The 19,722-nt window shown below is 58.2% G+C and overlaps 5 protein-coding genes across 5 annotated transcripts; all 5 read right to left on the reverse strand.

Annotated features, from left to right (window-relative positions):
- Window positions 1-747: 747 nt before the first annotated feature.
- On the reverse strand, window positions 748-2,226 carry LBRM_22_0530 (conserved hypothetical protein; the record flags this gene model as incomplete). The annotated part of the gene is made up of 1 exon (XM_001564922.2): window positions 748-2,226. One exon carries the CDS (start codon window positions 2,224-2,226, stop codon window positions 748-750), a length of 1,479 nt encoding a protein of 492 aa, XP_001564972.2.
- An 819-nt stretch (window positions 2,227-3,045) lies between these two features.
- On the reverse strand, window positions 3,046-4,416 carry LBRM_22_0540 (conserved hypothetical protein; the record flags this gene model as incomplete). Its single annotated transcript, XM_001564923.1, has 1 exon — window positions 3,046-4,416. One exon carries the CDS (start codon window positions 4,414-4,416, stop codon window positions 3,046-3,048), a length of 1,371 nt encoding a protein of 456 aa, XP_001564973.1.
- A 2,446-nt stretch (window positions 4,417-6,862) lies between these two features.
- Window positions 6,863-7,645, reverse strand: LBRM_22_0550 (ubiquitin-conjugating enzyme-like protein; the record flags this gene model as incomplete). Its single annotated transcript, XM_001564924.1, has 1 exon — window positions 6,863-7,645. One exon carries the CDS (start codon window positions 7,643-7,645, stop codon window positions 6,863-6,865), a length of 783 nt encoding a protein of 260 aa, XP_001564974.1.
- Window positions 7,646-9,499: 1,854 nt separating this feature from the next.
- Window positions 9,500-10,834, reverse strand: LBRM_22_0560 (putative proteasome regulatory ATPase subunit 5; the record flags this gene model as incomplete). The annotated part of the gene is made up of 1 exon (XM_001564925.2): window positions 9,500-10,834. One exon carries the CDS (start codon window positions 10,832-10,834, stop codon window positions 9,500-9,502), a length of 1,335 nt encoding a protein of 444 aa, XP_001564975.1.
- A 2,070-nt stretch (window positions 10,835-12,904) lies between these two features.
- LBRM_22_0570 (conserved hypothetical protein) lies at window positions 12,905-18,505 on the reverse strand (the record flags this gene model as incomplete). Its single annotated transcript, XM_001564926.1, has 1 exon — window positions 12,905-18,505. One exon carries the CDS (start codon window positions 18,503-18,505, stop codon window positions 12,905-12,907), a length of 5,601 nt encoding a protein of 1,866 aa, XP_001564976.1.
- Window positions 18,506-19,722: the final 1,217 nt, after the last annotated feature.

Here is a 19,722-nt window from a genome sequence, read left to right on the forward strand (position 1 = left end):
CACCACGTCAGCCTCTATTACCTTTTACACCACCAAACGCGTGTGGTTGCTGGGGTGTGGAGGGGGGACTCGTTGTGGACGTCTATTAGGCCTTGAGGTTGACTATGTCGTTCTCTTTCTATCGTTGGGAAGCAAAAGCGATTCGATAAACTCCACTCCAAGCGGGGGGAGAGGGGGTGCAAAGAGAGGGAGATGAAGCCGGTGATAAGGTAAGTGAAGACCCATGGAGAGGGTGGCAACAAGAAGCGGGTGAGGGGGGGGGGGGGGGAACAGAGCAACTACGCATGGCATGGAAGGAAGGAAAAACATGAAATATAACATCTAGCGTCATCACACACACGCACCGTTTCTCCCCCCCCCCCCTTCCCCGCGTGCTCCTTCATAGAAGTTCCAAGAAGTGGTGTTCGCTTCACCCCGCTTAGTTAGCGCGAAGCCTTGCCCCCGACTAGTGGAGCAGCAAGCATGCATGGCATTCTTGTCTGCGTGGTCGCGTTTCTCTGGCGTGGTTACGCGCTAGTGATGAACTGAGGCATCCGCTACACCCCGCACGTTGCGATGGAGGTCTCATAAAAGCCGGCGGTGGCACTGTGAAGTTTAAAAATGGTGTCCAGCAACAACCCGGTTGCGTGCACAAACAGCGGGAAAGAAGAAAAAGAAAAGTGGATGGCGCCCCTCTTCCCCTTCCCTTCATTGTGTGTGTGATACGTCATCACCTACGGGCCGATCTGCGCACTGACCCCCCCTCACTCACTCGAGCGTCGCTCGATGGACCTGCTTTGCCTGCCTATCGTACTTGTGATCACCCTTCCCGTTGCCACTGGCGTCCAGGGCATCGACCCACCCCGCACGCGCGTTTGGGTGGGCGTCGCAGAAGGGCAAGTACGGCTTGATGTCGAGCACCGGCGTACCGTGCAGTAAATCGTGGTCGGCGATGTGGATGTTCAGGCCATGCACGGCCACGAGGCGCACACACGAGAGGCCAATGAAGTTGGGCCGGTGCGGACTACGCGTGGCGAAGACACCGCGCCACTCCTCATCACGCGGAGGAATGATCATCGTCTTGAACCCGGCAGCTCTATCAAATCCCTGTCTTTGACGAAAAAAGGAGAGCGTCGATGTCATCAGCGCCTCGGCGTCGCCGTAACAGCAAACATTGCCGTCCCCATCCGCCGTTGGCTCTGTCTTTGGTGTCGTATCGGAAGCTGAAACCGGCGCCGGTGACACAGGGCCCGCGTCAGGCGATGCACCGGCTTCCCTGGCTTCACGAAACTTGCGTACCATCTCTTGACCCTCCCCAGAGGCCATCGGGGCAGCAAATGAGAACTGGAAGAGTACCCAGATAAACTCAAAGCCTGCCAAGTCCCGCGCAGCGTTCTCCAACCCAGTGCGGAGGCGAATAAGCCCTGTTTGCGGCTCGAACGTCCCCGTGTTCGGCTGGCGAGGTGCCTCTATTTGAGCCCGCATCAGGCTGTGTACAATACCCACGGCGCACACCTCGTAGGGTTGCAGCTTCTCCGGGCTGAGAGAAATGCGGGTGAGCCGGTTTGCCTGCAGGACAGCTTGAGTGAAGGCGCTCTCATAAAGGGCTACGTCGTGCGTGCTGCGTTGCAGACGACTCTCCAAGCAGACGTCCAGCTCCTCCGTTGTGCGTAATTTGTCAAAGAAGTACACCACCTGCCCACTGGCTGTGACCACATCTGATTGCGGCTCAGGCAGCAATGCAGCGGCGCCGCAGCTGGTAGACCGCGTGTCACTATTCACTCCACGTGTACACGCTGCTGGCTGACCGTGGGCGCTCAACGCCTCGTTTCCTGTCGCAGTCGGAGGTGCTGGCTTGCTTCCCCTCTTGTACATCTTGATGGCCCGCATCTCCTCGCGCTTCCGCTGCTCCTGGTGCTTCCGCTGCTCCTCTGCAAGATTTGCCGCGAGCACGGCCGCAGGAGGCGGTACAATCAAGCGGGCCCGTACGCGGTTCGCTGCCTCATCGCAATCAATGACCTCTGCCGGCCAGTACGGCAGCTTCGCAGGACGCACCCACACCAAATCACCGACCAGGAAGTAGTTGACCCGCACGCGGTGGCGCTTCCTTGAGACACCATGCTGGAGAACTGGCACGGTAGGGGAGGCTGCAGCACCGGTTGCCGTATCAGCCGAGGCCACTGAGGCTATCGGAGAGGCAACGGCCACAGTTGTGTGGGGAGACGGCAACAATGAAGAGGCGTTCATGGCGTAGGCTGTCGCCCACAACACACAAGAATAGTGCTGTTTTCGGAGGTAGGCTAGCGGAAACAAGATGAGCCGCGCGCACTGGGCGAGCGTGGCAAAGTGTGGGTGAGGGTGTGTGTGTGTGTGTGTGGGTGTGTGGGTGTGTGGTTAGACAAAGTCAGTTGGCGCCGCTTTTCGTTCGGCACGCGAGCGTGTCCGTTTGCGCTCCGGTGTTGGAGGCGGCAAAGCTCGGCAAGAGCAAAACTATGGAGCAAAAGTGCAGAGACAAAGCAGAGAAAGAGTTCCGTAGAAGGGCCGCAAAGAGAGAAGGCGGCAAGCAGAGACACGTACACAAGCACTCATGGACAGCGCTGGCGACGAAGAGGAAGAGAAGCGAGGGGGCGAGTATATCAGAAAAGCGTAGGAGCATCGAGCCATGCACGCGCACACATACACGCACACACACACACACAAAGCATGCGGATGTGTGGCGGCAGATGGTCGCATTGCTGTTGCCGCTCACGCCATTTTCTTCAGTTTCCTCCTTTTCTCAGTAACGGGGGTGTGAGGGGGGAGAAGAGCCCCGCCCATGAAGAAGCACACCGTGATAGCGCTGGAAACAAAAAGAGCGCTAAAGCAAAAGTAAAACGAAATCAGACGGTGCACTGCCACCAGGTGCAGCACCGCCAAGGTCTCCTATACATCATACACGTATGTAAGATGCGACTCATGCACCACCACTACCACCACCCACGCACACCACCTCTTCTTCGGCTTGGCTCCGCTCGCCGTGCTGCTTCCGCTCTTGACCGCTTTGTGGGTGTCATTAGCGCACTCGCTTTATGGCGTCTGTGTGAAGACTCGAATCGAAGACGCCAACGCGTCGTCCAGCGGTGCGCACCAGTACGTGTGGCCTATTTCCGACTCGGTCTGCGGCAAATGCGGTGGTGACGCGGACGGCGGCTCCTCCTCCAGCTTCTCTGCGCCTCTTGAGCCGCCCGGCACAGCACCTGAACAACTTCCGTGCTCCGCCGTTCGAGCGTGCAAAGAAGTGGTGTTAGATGCGCCGTGTCTGCAGCTACTGCGCCGGCACTCCAGCTCCCACGCACGGCGCTCCATCTCTGTGATGAGTGAACGGGCAAAATGGACCTCGTGGAACACCTTCACCTCCTTAAACGGCACAAACTGGAGGCGCTTTGTGAAAAGCGCAATGCTGCCAACGTTCTTGTCAAGGATCTTGGCCACGAAGCGGGTTGCACCGCAGACAGCGACGGCGTACTGCATGATCATGCGCACGGCTGCCTCCGCCAACCCGCGACGCCGGAACGCCGTGTCAGCCACCATCACCTCGACCTCGAACGTACGCGAGGGTGCCATGGAGGACACCGGAGTAGGTGGCGTGTTGTCACTCGACGATTTCGCAAGAGACTGCGGGGATCGGCAGCTCTGCGGCTGTCCGCAGGGGCTCGACCGGTCAAGTGCGGAAATCCCGCTAGCAACTTCATCGGTGTCGTCACCATCCTCTGCAAGCAAGAAAAGATTGCAATCTCCGATCATGACATACGGGTGCACCAGCGCACGGCGCAGCGCCTCCTCAGCTCTTGTGCAGGCCCCTTCCTGCTGTGATGCTGATGAGATCGCTTCGTTGTTAAAGAGCTCTTTCACCTGGGAGGGGGCGTACCGCTTCAACAGCGGGATCGCTTCACCGGAGGAGCTCGGTAAGTTTTGCTGTGGATGGAACTCCCCCACGACGCAAGCGTGATCCGCGGCAGTGACGATACTGCCCGGGTACAACACCCCACCTCCTGAGCGGCAAAACGGCGCGAGAGAGGAAACGGATGACAAAGACGTTGTCCCAAACACTTCTGCGAGCGGCGGCACACTTCCACGCAAGCGCACGAGCCGAGCACCGGTGCCGTCCGTCATTTGCTGCTGCTCTTCTGCATCGTTGGAAAGACGGCGGCAGTCGGTGGCAAAGGCGTCATCACGATGCACCTTTACCGGTGCCAGCAAGATGAACGTCATCTTGTCTGTCGATTGCAGCCACGACACTTGGTTCTCCCGCTCCTCGTCGAAAGACAAAGGCTCGCTCTCGGTGGCCGCGAGAAGCCCCGAGTCACACATCCATTCATGGTACCGTGGCACAAATGGCGCCAGGTAGGGCACCAGCAGCACCCCATCACTGATCAGACAGACATGTTCATTGATCATTGGTGGCCAGACACGCAGCGCTGAACGAAGAAGAGGGCGAGAAGTCCAGCAGCAGGTAAGAAGGTGGCAGAGAGACTAATGGCAGAAGGCCTCAGGGTACATCAAGCACTCGCCCTTACGCAGTACGACCGCGAAACAAAACGAAGCGAAGCTGGCTGCCAGTCGAGAGAGGCAAAAGGGGTGTCCTTCCTTACATGTGCCCCTCCATCACAAGCAAGCAGACGCGCACAGCCACCGCTCAGCCCATCGCTGTCACACTGCACACAGCGCGGGCTAGGCCCAGGGTCACGCCCAACATCACCGCAGCGCAGCAACGGCGAGTAGCAGTAGGCAGATGCGCATACTCGCTGGAACGTCGACACGGTGTGTGGTGAGCTGGTCCAACTGTGATCATGGCTGCACATCTCTTCGGCACAGCGCCAGCCTACACCTCTCTGCCGGCGCCAAGAGCCCGCAACCGTGCCCGGAGGTAGGCAGCAGGCCGTTGACCTCCCACAAAGAGCGGGACACGGGGTCCTGAGGCCATGGTGAGGTTGACCAGCACCATCGAAGAGCACAAAAGACATGAGGGAATAAAGTCGGAGTGAATGCGCTAGAGCACGCCAATCGGCGAGAACAGCAGCAAAGTCAACTCAACGCGAGCCACTTAGGTAAAAGTTCCTTGGGTACATCATCTTCAGTGGGAGCGCAGTGAGTGACACACTGTTTGGCCGCTCTCTCTCCCCTCGCCCTTTAATCTCCACGGTGCCTCTCAAGCGGGCTTTCTTCTCGTCCGCTAGCTTCTCCCGTTTGCCTTGCTTTCCTACATCTTGTTCTAATCTGGTGTATCCCTTGTCGTGCCGAGGCTGGCCATATATCAACCGGCCGGAATGTCCCGGCGAGAGTTACCAGCGTCGATGGAGCAACGAGGCGCGCATAACGTACAAGCGCGTAAGTCTACAGCGCAGCTGTGTTGTTGGTTGTTGTTGTTTTGATTATCGTCCCTTTCTGAAGTTCTGTCAGGCGCGTGTGCGCTTCGAATCCAAACGCGTGCACGCGAAAGCGACGACCAACCAGCAGAAGAGGCAAAAAAAGATGATGATGCTGAAGCGAGGCACCCACGTACACTCAGAAAAGCACCAAAGGCAAACAGAGCCAAGCAAGTAAAGGGGGAAAGGGGGTATGTAAAACCCACAGCACAACACATGCAACGATGCCATATAGAGCAGGCAGCGATGCAAGAGACATGGCACGCCTCGAAGTATAATAAAGCCCCAGTCCCTGCCCTGCCCTGCCCTTTTACCCCACAATAGCAAACGTGACAGAACAACAACAACAACAACAGAGAATACCCGCGAGCAGCCACAACGTCCTTCACCCGGACAGCGCTTCCCGCACACTGGCACAGGCATCATACAGCCACAGACACATACACACACAGACACACACATTTGGGCGCCGAGAGACGACGGAAAAGAGAGAGGCAGCTGCGGTGAAACGGTCAAGCAAACAAACAACCCAACAAACAGGTGGAAAGGCGAAAAAAAAACAACATTAGGGAGTATACGGGGTCCACTGGAAATATGGCGCGAAGGTGCCGGCAAACCACCCAAGCAGACACACGTTCTCTGAAAGTGAGAAGACAACGGTGTCTGGGCTGTGAAGAGGTGAGAGAGACAGGCGAGTGGACAGAAGTGAGGGAAGGGGGGGGGTGCCCGGTGACACAAAGCAACATGAATGGCTATTCAAGAAACTACGTGTGTGTGTGTGTGTGTATGTGTGCAGCGAGTCCCATCATTTTCAGCGTCAGCACCGAGTGGTAAAGCGAATGGAGATGAGAATGGAAGAAGGAGGAGTAAGAGAAGGGGCGAGGAACACACACACACACACACGCACACAGAGAGAGAGAGAGAGACAGCGGAAGTCGAGAGGCGGTCCCACCAGTCCCGCCTCTTCCTCAAATCTGTGTGCGCGCGCATCAGCTAATATTGTGATGGAAGGCAGAGAGGCAGCGATGGAGATACGAAGAAGCACCAAAATGCAAAGCAAACGGGAACAGAGAAAAAAAAAGAGCTTCGAGTGGAATGCAGGGACAATGGGAAAGCCAAGAAGAAATCGGGAGAGAGGGCGAAAGGAAAAGGGACTACAACAACACTAAGCAGAGCCGTGCGCTTGCCTTTTCGAAGAGAAGAGAGAGCAGCAGGAGGGAGAGCAAGAGAAGGGGAAGGGCTCACGACAACAGAGGGAGGGACCTGGCAGAGAAGGAGGGAGGAGACATGACGGGGTGTACCCCTACAAGCACACATCTGCAGCGCTGGCTTCTCCTCTTCCTTTTTTAGCCATCCGGTAGTGAAAAAAAAATGGCGTCGAAGAACGTGGTACATTGTGTGGCACAAAATGCCGCAACACACAGAGAGCGAGAGAGAGACCTGCTGCGCCTCTTGCATCGTGGAGGCGGAAAGGAGGACTACACGTCTTCCCCATTCACCGCTGCATCGTCACTATCGCCATCTACAGAGAAGCTCTGCTCGAGGCTTTCCTCCACTAAGGCGCGTATCTTTTCATCGTAGGCACTGCGATTCTCTGTCAGGAGCCGCGCCGCCGCTCCGTTGGCGGCCGAAAGTGGGTTTGGGTCTGACAGGAGGGACTGAATAGATATCAGCAGCGTCTCTAGGTTAAGGGATGACTGCCAGTTGCCCTTCAGTGTGTCCATGCATATGTTGCCGTCGACGTAGACATTGGGGTGAAACATGCCCTTGGTGAGGAAGCGGACCTTTGGCGGCGAGAACGGGTAGTCGTCGCCGAAGATGAGGTCTAGTTTGAAGAGGCCGCCCTCCCACGGCGTGTCGCACGGGCCCGAAATCACGGCGTGCCAGTGGAAGAAGTCACCATCGACAGGCAGCGCTGTGATGTCGGAGTTGGTGCCCTCGGCCATGTTTTGTTGGAAGGTGCGGTAATCCTGCATAAGACGGCGCTGGGCTGTCGTGTGGTCCTTTAGCTGCTGGCCGCCGCCCATCTTATCCGCGATGGCGCTGTTGCGGCTCTGCCGGGCCGCCAGGTGCTCGTAAGAGGGCGACTGAAACCTAGGCTGCTCCATCGCCGTCATCGGCTCGCCTACGGGCTGTTGAGGGTGAGCCGTCTCTTGCTCGACTGTCGCGGCGGTGGTCATCGGGGCGTCGATAGGTGCACGCTGCGGTCCATCCTCGCCGTCGCCGGTGGTATTCCGAGTCGCGAGACGAGCTGCTTGCATGACTCGATCGGGGAAAAGAAGAGGGGAGGGAGAAGGGGGGAGACGGCGCTCGCACGAACGAACAGCCCCCAAAAAAAAAGAAAATGTGCTTGAGACCGCAGACAAGCCCGACAACATGCGCGGCGGCAGCACACGGCAAGTCACCCACACGCAGGCAGGCCGAGAGAAAGCGAGAGAGAACGAGCGACGGCGATTCTTGCGCTCTGTTCACGAGGGAGAGACACACTTGACAGGCTGACGCTCGCAAGGGGGGGGGAGGCGGGACGAGAAATGAGCTCGGATGCGCGACACACGAAACGCAACTCTTCCCTGTAAATTTGATGCACGCAGTGGGTCTGTAGGCCCCAGTCACGCTATACAGTAATAAAAGAAGCCGAGATAGGGCGGTTCTTTGCGTTTGGCCCTTGTGGCCAGCGAGCGTGAGGAGCACGCGGGGAAAGAGGCGAGGAAGGGGAATAAGGAGGAGAAGTGGAGGAGAGTAGAGCAGGAGGGAGGCGTAACGGACGGCTCGTAACACACACACACACGCATAGGGGCGTTTTCTTGCCCTGCTATCACCCCTCAGCACCTCCGGCGTAGTGGACTGGCTCTGGAACTGGTATTGGGGGAGAGGGCATCACCGGTACACACATTCGCACATCTGAGGCAGAGGTGGCCACGCAGCCGACTACCGGTAGTGATTTTCGCTGGTCGCCCACAAGGAAGCGCTCACCTGCGCTGTAGCTGAAGCGACTCTCAGGAAGGGGGGATGGGATAAGAGTCATGCGTACCTCTTCCGCAAATCATTGCACGCCTCGTGAGAGTTTGCCTTGGTACCTGCGCACTATAGTCGCACGGCTTGTTCTTCTTGCTGACCTCGCCGCCCACCTCTTCTTCCAGGGAAGACATGAGAGGAGGTCGCACAGCTCACAAATGCGACATGTGCGGATAAAGTCACCTGCAAACGCACGGCGAACCTCCCAGAGAAGAGAGTGAAACCCGCCGCCGCCGCCGCCCTCACATGGGGTTTCTCTGCTGCCACGTCACATCACATCACCGCAAGGCACGAACACATCCGCCTCCATTAGAGAGGCAGGGACGCTCCAGAGATGCCCACTCCTTGAAAACAGAATACAGCTGAAACAACAACAGGGAAAAATGAGGGGGTCATTGATTAGGCGCGCACAAGAGAGGAGGAGGAGGGGGGGGTGACCAGAAAAAGAGAGCGCGCGCGCGTCAAGGTGGAAGAAAATGAAGTGTAGTCTCCCTCTCGTGGGCGATGATGAGAAAAGGGAGAATATGCATGACTCATCAAACCGACACACAAGCAGCCAAACAACCTGAAAATGCATGAAGTGCGAGATGTAAACGAAATTGAGAGAACAAAGCAGAGGAAGGAGAACACGTATGTCTTGCGAGCATTGGTGCAGTTTCGTACGCCCATATGCGAGCGTGTCTGGGTGGGGATGCGAGAGTGCCACGACGCCTCTCTTGATAGAAGGGTAGAGTGGAGACAGACAGAGGCACACGTGTGCATGCATGCATGCTGTCCTTCTTAGGCAGACGAACAGCGCGCAAAATAAAGAAAAACAGACATCACAGTCCTCTTGCTCATACGCGCAGCGCACACTCTAGTCAACGTGCACGTCAACTGCATCCCTCCCTCTCGCAGCGAGTGAGGGCACGTGTGTGTGTGTGTGTGTGTGTTCATGAATACTTTCGCTTGCTTCCCTCCTCTTCCCCTTCTCTCGTTTGACTGGCAATGCACGTTTTTTTTTTTTGCGCAACGCACCGCCTCACAATCATCGGTGCGCGTCATGACACCACGGAGACCCAAGAGACAGAGAATGCGTGAGTGTACAGACGGATGTGTGTTTAGGCGTAGTAGTTGAGGTTTGTCTTCTTGCGCGCCTGCACTGCGGCCACACCCTCAACAAAGTCCTCGTGGGCCACATAGGTGCGATCATGGCGCAGAGCCAGCATGCCTGCCTCGACGCACACAGCCTTGAGCTGCGCACCATTCATGTCATCAGTACATCGGGCAAGCTCCTTGAAATTCACGTCCTTGTCGAGATTCATGCGGCGCGAATGAATCTCCAAAATGCTGGCGCGTGCTTCCTCGTCCGGCATCGGAAACTCCACCTTTCGGTCCAGACGCCCACTGCGCAGCAGCGCTGGGTCAAGTACATCAATACGATTAGTAGCGGCAATCACCTTCACATCGTCGCTGCTGCCGAAGCCATCCAACTGGGAGAGCAATTCCAGCATGGTACGCTGTACCTCACGGCTGCCGTGCTTGCCCTCGTCCGATCGCTTCGAGCCGACGGCATCGAGTTCATCGATGAAGATAATGGACGGCGCCTTCTTCTTCGCCAGGGCAAACGCATCGCGCACAATGCGGGCACCGTCGCCGATGAACATCTGCACGAGCTGTGGCCCGGCAAGGCGCAGGATGCACGCATCTGTCGCCGCCGCACAGGCACGCGCCAGCATCGTCTTGCCTGTGCCGGGCGACCCGTACAGCAGTACACCCTTTGGAGGCTGGATGCCGATCTTCTCGAACTGTTCCTTGTGTGTAATGGGCATCACCACAGCTTCAATTAGCTCGTTGATTTGCTTGTCCAGCCCACCAACATCTGTGTATTTCTCCTTGGGCTTTTCATCGATCTCCATAGCCTTGACACGGCTGTCATAGTCTGGCGGCAGCTTGTCGAGCACTAGAAACGTGTCCTTGTTCACTCCTACAAGATCCTCCGGCGACAGCCTCTCCGCGTCGACGAGGCCGGCCACGGGCAAAAACACAGTGTAGCGATTCGTCGTCTTCACCACAGCACTCTTCTGCTTCCGCTCAGGTTTCTTGCGGCCGACCGCCAGCTCCTCGGCCTCGTCCTCGTCGTCGCTTAAGTCGAGCACCTCGGCGATGCTCGCGACGAGGTAAGGCAGGCGGTTGTTCTCCTTGATACGCTTCTTCCCCATCTCCACGTCCCGCTTGAGGGTGATCAACTCCTGCTTGGATCGGTTCTCGAAGCTGCGGAGCGTCTGTGTCTCCTGGTGCAGGTTGCGGGCACGTGTGCGCAGCTGGTCGTTCGTGAGGGTGTCCAGCTCATTCAGCTCTGCCTCGCTGATGTTCTGTAGCTTCCGCTTCTCGGCGGCCTCCTCCTGCGCCTGCGCGTAGGCGCGCGCCTCCGATACTTCCTTCGCGGACGGCATGAATCCCTCCCGAAACAGCAGAAGTGCCGTTCGACGAGGTGAGTTGCTCGTGCAGCCTTGCACTTTCTCAGAGATCTCTGACAAGTACTTCCAACGCTTCGAGTAGCCCTTCAGTGCTCACGTCTGCAAGAAGAATAGGGGAAGATGGAAGGGCAATACGGAGCGAGAGCTTCACACACTCATCCACGAGGGAGAGATGTACACAGAGAGCCAAGTAGCAATGGATGGGGTCACTGTGCTGATACCTGTAAAAAGGAAAGGAGAGGGGGGGGTACTGGATGCGCCTTCCAACCGCGGCCACAAATGCCAATAACAATAATAAGTTAAACCTGGTGGATGCACGCGACTCGTCTGTGTGTTTTCCTCGCCTATACTTCCTTCGTGTAAGAAGATCAAATGGCTTCGAAACAGGGCCCCGTTGTGCACAGTGGCGTTTCCTAGTGTGGCTGATGTTTGCTGTTTTGTGTCCAAGAGGGACAGGAGGAGGGGGAGGGGGGCAGAGCAGCACCGGCAGCAGCAAAGGAGAGCGAACATGTCAGCCGAAGTGAAGAATAAAAAGGAAAGGAGAGAGGAGATGCGGCGCAGTAGGTGAGACAGTCCTAAGCAGGGGGCGGAGAGAGAGCGTGTGTGTGCGCGCGTCAGACGCGCGGGGCGCAGGCAGGAACTGCGTCACGGCGGTATCCGTGAAAACGCGGCGGCAGAGGCATGAAAATGCCGCATGGATTACTGACTTGGCTGATCGCCTGGCTTTTTGTGTTCGTCGGTCTCACCCAAAATGTCCAGAATGAGTAATCGAGGCAGACAGCGGCAACAGAGCGCGCTAGGAGGCACGAGAGCGAGAGCAACTGCAATTCGTATTCCAATCTCAAAAAGAAAAATGAACAAAAGACGCACAGCGGAAAGCGCCAGGACGGGAGCGCGACACCGCCTCTGCCCCCCACCCAACTTGAAGCTCTGGTGACGCAAGCGCGAGGGGTAGGCACACTGTATAGAGAAGCGGGACTACAGAGCAAAGAGGAGAGAAGTTCGGTAGGTAGGGGGGAAGGTGTAAGCCTGCTGTGCACCCTCCCAGCCTCTCCTGTTCTCTTTCCCTACAACCCGCACGCGTGCATGTCGGTGTGCTGCCTACCAGTGAAGTGCGTACTCCTACACAGGGAGAGCAAGATGAATGATGAAGGTATGTAGGTGCACCTGCTAGCATCGATGGTGCCACCACGCAAAGAATAGGTCCAAGTTTATGCAGCGCGTGCTTCCACGACGCGGCACCTCACAGGGTCTCTCAGGCAAACAGACTGGCACAGGTGAGTTTAGGCCTTCCCCCAAAATGGGAAGGGAGAGAACCGCAGAAAACAAGGAAAGGAGAAAGAGAGGACAGGTGCGGAAAACACACGCACACGTGCGCATATACACCGCCCTTCGCCGATGCGGCAGCGGAGGCGGTCACAGCAAGGACAAGGGGGAAAGAGAGGAGAAGGGGAAAGAAGAAGCGTTTGCGGAGAAGGGGGAAGGGGGCGTGGCACCAGAAAGAGGAGGAAAGAGAAGTGCATAAGACGAAGCAGGAGAACAGGGGGCGGTTGGCGCTTCGTAGCACACGAGAAAGAGGTGGTAGTCAACAGAGGAAAAGTGGTACGGGAGGGGGACACAGTGGGGGGGGGGGGGTGAAAGGCGTGAGAAGATCGCGGTACCACCTTGTAGTCTCTTGCACCGGCTAAATCTGAAATAGCACAGACCGCTACACACGCATGCCTCCCTGTAGAGCGAACAAGAGGAGAGTCGGACAGGATCACATGCAGGGGTAAAATGGTGGGCAGACACAGAAGACAACGCGAAGCAGCCCGCGTCCTCCTCTCTCTCCTCACTAAGAACTCGTAGAGACACCGAATGCCCCTAGTTTTGATCACGCAGAATGACGGCTCTACTCCCCGATGCCAGCGATCAGCATAACTCAATCCAGCATCGACATAGGAAGGGGCTGTGAGTAAGACCGTATGTGCACATGTGTCTGTGAGTGCGTGTGCCTTCTGGATTTACCTCTTCTCTGTTTTGTCCGTGCCGTCGATACGCTACTACTCAGCGAGGCACGCGCACGTGGCTGGCCAGTGATGTATCCACCACACGTACGAGATCGGGGTCGACGGTGGTATACATGTACACTTGTTCAAAGTCATCAGTCAGCGCAGCAGCAGCAGCAGACCGCTCGAGAAGGCGACGCAGACGACCCCCCTGCACGATCAAGTAATAGCTCGCCTCCTGGCCATGTGGTGCACCCGGGACAGCAGGATCACTCAGCATGCCTTCACAGTAAAAGTACGAGCCTGGCGCCACCGCGTGGGGGACGCTCTTTGCACTCACAGTCGCCGCATGGGTCGGCGGCAACGCTGCTGGCGAGAAACGCTTCGGCGAAGGAAGAGGAAGAACGCGCGTGATGGCAAGCGGCGCAAGATTTTGTTCGACTCCCCCACTCCCTGTCGATACAATCCCCGCAGGGGCCATTCCACCGCTGCCACAATCGCTAGGAGCAGGGAACGATGCGGCGACGTGAAGCGGAATCCAATGCCACGTGAAGAGGGGAGAGGGGTGCGTTACGGCAGCAGCACGGGGCTTCTGCTGAGGGGGCACGGCAGACACACGCGCAGGCAAACCGCACAGCAGATACGAGGCCGCTTGACCTTCTCCCCGATCGATCCTCATCGCAGTAGCACTGGCCGCGCCGACGTCAAAACTGGCCGAAGTGCCGGAAAAGGTCTCCGCAGACTCGTTTGATCTCGAGGTCTGCTCGCCCTTGTCGAGGAGCACGGTGCACAGGAGCACATGCCACGGGGTGGGATCTGAGGAGGAGCACGCTGGTTGAGCTCCGTGTACCGCTGGTGATGGTGAGCGAGACACCGTCCTCTCTTGAAGAACCGGCTCGTGCTCGTCGCGCCGTCCCCCGTCTGCACGCACGTCGAGGGTCAACGTGGACACATACAGGACTTGACGGCACGTCAGTCCACACAGTAGGTCTACGCCTCTACCTTTCTCCGGTGGCGTGAGGGTGGTATTCGCGTCGTGACTCTCGCCGAGCAGCGACCGGTGAACAACGTGTAGTGGCATGCCGAGTCTGGTTGTTGCCCCATCGCGGGCCAGCTGCTCCATCACACATGCGGCGCCAATTTGATGGTGAAGCAGTAACGACGAAGGTATGGAAGGCTGTAGCACGACACCGCCCCAGCGAAAGAGCCGTAGAGGAGGCCGATGTCGAGGAACCACGGCGCCAGGGAGCGAAGAGGCGCAGTTTTGGCTCATCGACATTTTGATCTCGTCTGTGGACATGGTTGGCCAGAGAGACCGCAGCAGTGCGGCATCGCACACACTTAGCAACGGAAGATAGCCGGCTGTATCACCTGAAGAGGCCGCAGCCTCCACGTTTGCTGTTGTGCCACGCGGTGCTGCACAACCAACGCCGTCGTCAGCGCATCCTGTGGGGCATAATAGCCATCCGATATACGCGGTCGCAGAGCTGCAGGAGCGACTCACTGAGAGATGGTGTGAAGGAGGAGGAGGAGAGACAGATGAGACAGCAGCGCTGTAACCGGGCGGTTTGGCTTCGCCTTGCAAGCGCACGTCCACCTGAAGTGTCACCAGGGGCGCCGGTGAAGGTTCCGTGTCGAAGACGGATGCCGTCGGCGCAGCACCCCCAGCAGCAGAGTTACTAGCCGCGCCCACGTGCGCCGACACGACGTCCACCCAACGCAGAAACGAAAGCCGAAGCACAAAGGCCAACGAGGAGTGGCCCCGCTGCGGCTCCGTGGCACCAGACCACACAAAGTACCAGGACTCGCCGACAGCGGCTCCTGCACCTTGTTGAGCCACCTCACCAGCTGCCATCCACCCACACGGTGTGACTACAGGAAGTCGCTGCAGACGCAGTACCGATGCGGTGACAAGGGTGGTAGCGCCATCCGCAGTCGCTGGGGAAGCAGCACGACGACCAATTGTATCACCCTCCCGCTCTGAAATTCCGGGCAAGTCCGCGCGAAGGTCCCGTACAAAGACCACCGCTTCGGCGGCGAGATCCACAACCCCGACAAGAGATCCGACTGCCAGCACGAGAAGCACCGTACCCTTCGCCGCCATCTCCGCCACAAGACTCGCCGAGGAGCTGCTGCGACCCTCCATCGCTGACTCGCCGACACCCGCTTGCCGATGGTCGACCCGTCGCGATTTGTCCTCCATTGGCGACGTGACCACCTCCATATGAACGGCATCGGCACCGATCCCACTGCCCAGCAGCAGCTTGCAAAAGAGCTCGTTCAGTGGCTGGGTGGTGCCGTGCGCAAGTCCCCGCCAAATGACGCCAAGATGCAGTACCACGCCCTCGCCGCTGGGAATGCCAGCTGCTGTCGCAGCAGCAGAGAAGGAGCTGGTGCATCTCCAACCAACAACATCACCGCTGCGCAGTAGCGCCACCGCATCTAGCTGCCTCACACAAGAGAGTAGTGATGCTTTGGATGGCGTAGTGGCGCCGGATAAGGACGGAGCTGCTCGAGCGAGGTTGTCTATGTCGGCTTCGACTCCACCGCCAACCCATGCAAGCGCAACAGGCACCACCCCGTCACTTACGGTCGACCCAAACCTCGCTGCAGAAACCAAGAACGTGGGCGTGTGCGACAGCAGATCGAACGCGGTGGCGAGGGTGTCAGTGGTGCTTGCGTTATGGAGAACAGCCGAGAAGGCAGAAGGCGACGCGACTCGAGTGCAGCTACCCACTGCCCATGGACAGAGGCCTGCTGTCGACTGTGGTAGCGACGCAGCCGCACTCGAGGTCTCCGTGCCTCTTCGCTGCTCGATACCCAAGGTTGCATTCGTCGCCGGTGTAACTGTCGCTGGGCGGCCACTACCATCATCACTACTGCTCATCACTGAAGCGCTCAGCCAAAGCTCAAAGACGCCCTCAAGCAGGATATTATCGGAAGCATCCACTACACTCGATGCGGTGCCACCGTGGTGCGGTATTGTTGCGTATCCGCACACAAGACAGCTAACATCGCCGGACGTTGTGTCACAGTCCGCTGCTGCAGAGCGCCAACAGAGAATCCGCCCCACCATGGTCAGCGGTGTGGCACACCAGGGACGCGACAGCACACCCCCAGGCACCCCTGATGAACGCAGTCTCTGTGTAACCTGCACGGAGAAGCTCCAGTGATCGCCAGCACTGCTGCGGCTGCGGCTGCAAGGCTCGTTGTCATGCCAACGTTCAGCCACCATTGGTGGAGCCCGCGTCCACTGCGCCTGAATGGCAATGACAACAGCACTGTGCCAGTGCACCTTCGCTGCGGAAAGTGTCGAGGGCTTCTCCGAGAGAAGAGCACAGACATGTGCAACAGTACGTGACACCCCTTCATCGCCACGCCCAAGCACGTCTCCAGTTGCACGTGAGTTGCCGTCCTTGTGAGCCGGCATGATGCGTGGGGCCAGCCAGGTTGTCTGTGCATCCTCTACGTAGCCGTCCAGGACGCATCGCGCCACCTCGCCCTCGGAGCCATAGAGTACGAACGCAAAGGCCTTTGAGTTGCGAGGGGCGCTAAGATTGTCCGGCTCCCCGCCTGCATACTGGAGCTGTGAAAGTTCTCTCAAGCGTGCCATATTGCCATTAGCGAGCGGCGTGCCTGCCATCGCCTTTCCTCCGTGTCTGCGGCGACTAATGGTGGTAGCGACGCTGCGAAAAACACTACTCGGTGCGTATGGCTCCTGCACGGGACGCTGAAAGACACCAAGAACCGCAGCCGCCTCATCAGCAGAGGAGTGGAGTGTGGCACGAAATACCTGCGCAGCCGAGGGCGAGGCAGAGGCGACTGGGCCAGCAGCGAACCGCGCATTCATGGCGAGAGGAGGATGGGAAAGTGGCGAACGCAGCCCAGCTAGCGCAGTGGCAAAGAGAAACTGTGGGTGGGCCAACGAAAGTCCGCGCACAGACCACGGCCCAACCAGCAGACGTCCCGTCACCATCGGCGGCGTCTTGTGGGGAGTAGTGACAGCATTCAAGTTATGGCCATCCTCCTTCAGGTAGCACACGGCCAGCGAGTCTAGACACAACTCAGTAGGGATGCCGCCGACACTGTTGACATGACAAGCCTGCACAGTGGGGGCCGCGTAGAGCACGGCGAGGAGTGGGTACGACTGCGTGAAGTCAGCCGTCCCAGGCAGCCAGCTGAGACTGCGCACGCTAGAGTGGGGCAAGACGTTGCATAATGAAGCACAGTCATGTACGCCCTTACTCGACAGCGACGCACTCGGGGCGACGTTCAGCAGCTCGCTCATGTCAAAAATCGCTTGACTGTGCAGCCGCCATTCACGTTCGACCGTCGAGGTCGTCGCCGGGGCTCTGCAGCAGCAGCGGAGACTAGTGTACCTCGCGACGGGGCGCGTGCAAGACAACAAAGAGAAGCCCGAAGAGGAAGATGCGACGGTGGGGCTGCACCACACAACCAGCAACTCCAACAACGAGTTGCGACCGTCGTGGTTGTCATCTGCACAGGTCGCCAGCGATGCGGTCGTAGGCAACGGTCGCACGAGTGAGCTCACGAGAGGAACACCAGTCTCGTATGTCGAGAGAGAAGTCCCACCCTTTACTGCGCCGCCGCCGCGACTCGGTGCTGACCGTGGCGACGTGGCAGAGGGAATCCATGCGCACTCGCTCAATTGCACAGACCACTCCGAAGCTGGCAAGCGGCGCGTGAGTTTGAAGGTCGCCAAGGCAGCGCAACCGCAATCGAAGTAACAGAGCACATCTGTCGAGAGAAGTGTGGCAGACGAGGCATTGTGAGCCATGGTAAACTGCGTTGCCGTACTCGCCGCATCTGGGGAGCACTGCCAAGCCTCTTGCCGCACCACATGAAGAGCCACCAAGGCGTCACCGGAGACGTGCGACGGGGATGGCTGAAAAGAAGTCGGCGGCGTACCAGCGGGGGGCTCCTTTGAAGCCGCACCGCAGAGGTGTAAAGATGGACTCACCTGCAAGGCCCGGAGAACCGCCAAGGAGTCGCGTGACCTCTCTGATAACGACGCCACGGTTGCAGCCCAAGCCGGGGCTGCGCGTTCCAGCGGTAAGCACGACTGTCGCGAATGCGAACCGAGGGTTGGCATAGTCAACGAATTCCCCACACCACCTGCTGAGTCTGCCCCGCTGCAGCACTCAGGATACTCGTTGCATTCTTCGTGCGCACTGGACGAGAAGTCGGCCCCGCGCGAGGCTTTCAATGAGCGTGCGTAAAGTGCAGAACGAAGGACACCGGTGGGAGAGGTATCACAAGACAACGGTCGAGGCCCACAAGATTTTTCCTTCGCAGCATCATCGGACGCCTCGCGCAAGGAGAAACGCACAGCGCCAAAAGAGCCACCTGCCGCGGAGTTGACGCACGCAGTGGTGGCGATGGCAAAGACGAGCGTATGATCATCGAGTGCACAAATGGAGTGGATTAGATGCACACTGTCGACAGCGCCGCAGCTCTCTGTCGAAGCAGTCGAGTTGATAAGTCGCATCCCACGTAGGAGAACGCCATAAGTGACTCCCTCCGTAGCACACGTACGGTTCGTGTAGTGGTGAAGATCGGAGAGGGGCCTCTGCACATACGGAGGAAAGGGGAAGAGAAAGGTGAGGAGGGGAAGCAGACGGTGGTGAGAGGTGAACATCTCCACCTAACGTAGGTTGAGTGAAAGAAGCAAAGAAGCATCTGGCTTGGAGCACATTGAGTGGAAAGAGAAACGATGCAACCTCGATTCCCCTACAGGCGTCGAGCCCGCACGTCCTGCCATGCCGGTGTGCGCACGTGTGCGGGATATGTGCACCACCACGGCAAGAAAAAGGGACGAGCGGTGCGATGGTGGTCGTGTGAGCGAGGAGATATGGGGAAAGGAGAAACAAAGACAATCGCGCAGGGCGCCAACCATCGCCATTAGCACAGCATACATACAGAGAGAGCGAGAGAGAGAAGCCATCTCCTCCCTTGCCCTTCATCGCCTGTACTCATTTCAGTAGGCTGTAGAGGCTCCGCTTCCTCTTCTGCCGGCTGTTCCGCTTCACGCACGGGGCACGCGCGAGAAGCAACATCGAGCCACACCGAGGGAGAGGAGGAGTGAGGGTGATAGGCGGAGGGCGGCTTGTTCAGTCCAGCCAGCCTCGCTTTTCTTCGCCCACGAGCACACACACATACACACAAACACACCAGCAGCTGAGCAATCCCAACAAGAAATGCATGAGAAACAAAAAAGAGAATAAGAACTGGAGCGCCTCAGCTGTAGTGCGCGCATGCTCCACAGAAAACGAGCGCACCTACAAGACCACCTCAACGCTAAGCCTGCCGTGCCCTCCTTCTCGAGCAAAACCCGAAGAAAAAACGCACGTCTGCGCGCACTCCACCGCATCGGAGCAAAGCTCGAAAGTGCAGAGAGCGTGGCGTCTCAGGAAAGGTGGACGAGGAGGAGGAAGGGGGGAATACTTTACGTGCGTATTATTCGCCCCTTTCGTGTTGCCTCTCAGACTTCGTCTGAACTTCTAGAAAGATGCAGGCCTGCCAGTAACGCCTCGCTGTATCGCAAGAGCAGGAGGAAGGGGGGAACGAAGGACTCAGCGCAGCACATGAGCCCACGCACTGTTCCTCCTCTTGCTTCTCGTTCCACCTCTCCACCCCCCACCCCCGAGCGGGTCCTTACGCAGTCGCAGCAGCGCTACCAGCACCGAGCGCGGGGGCGCACCTGTACGCCTCGTTGAAGGGCTCCTTCAGAAGAGTTGACATCTCATCGGCCAGAGTCAGCACCTCCAAGCCAACGGCGCGAACGTCCATGGTGTGGCTGCCGGCACTCGCCGGGATGGTTACGCTAATCTGGTACTCCAGCCGCGGATCTTCTTC

Source organism: Leishmania braziliensis, chromosome 22 (assembly GCF_000002845.2).
Source record: "Leishmania braziliensis MHOM/BR/75/M2904 complete genome, chromosome 22".
Lineage (NCBI taxonomy): Eukaryota > Euglenozoa > Kinetoplastea > Trypanosomatida > Trypanosomatidae > Leishmania > Leishmania braziliensis.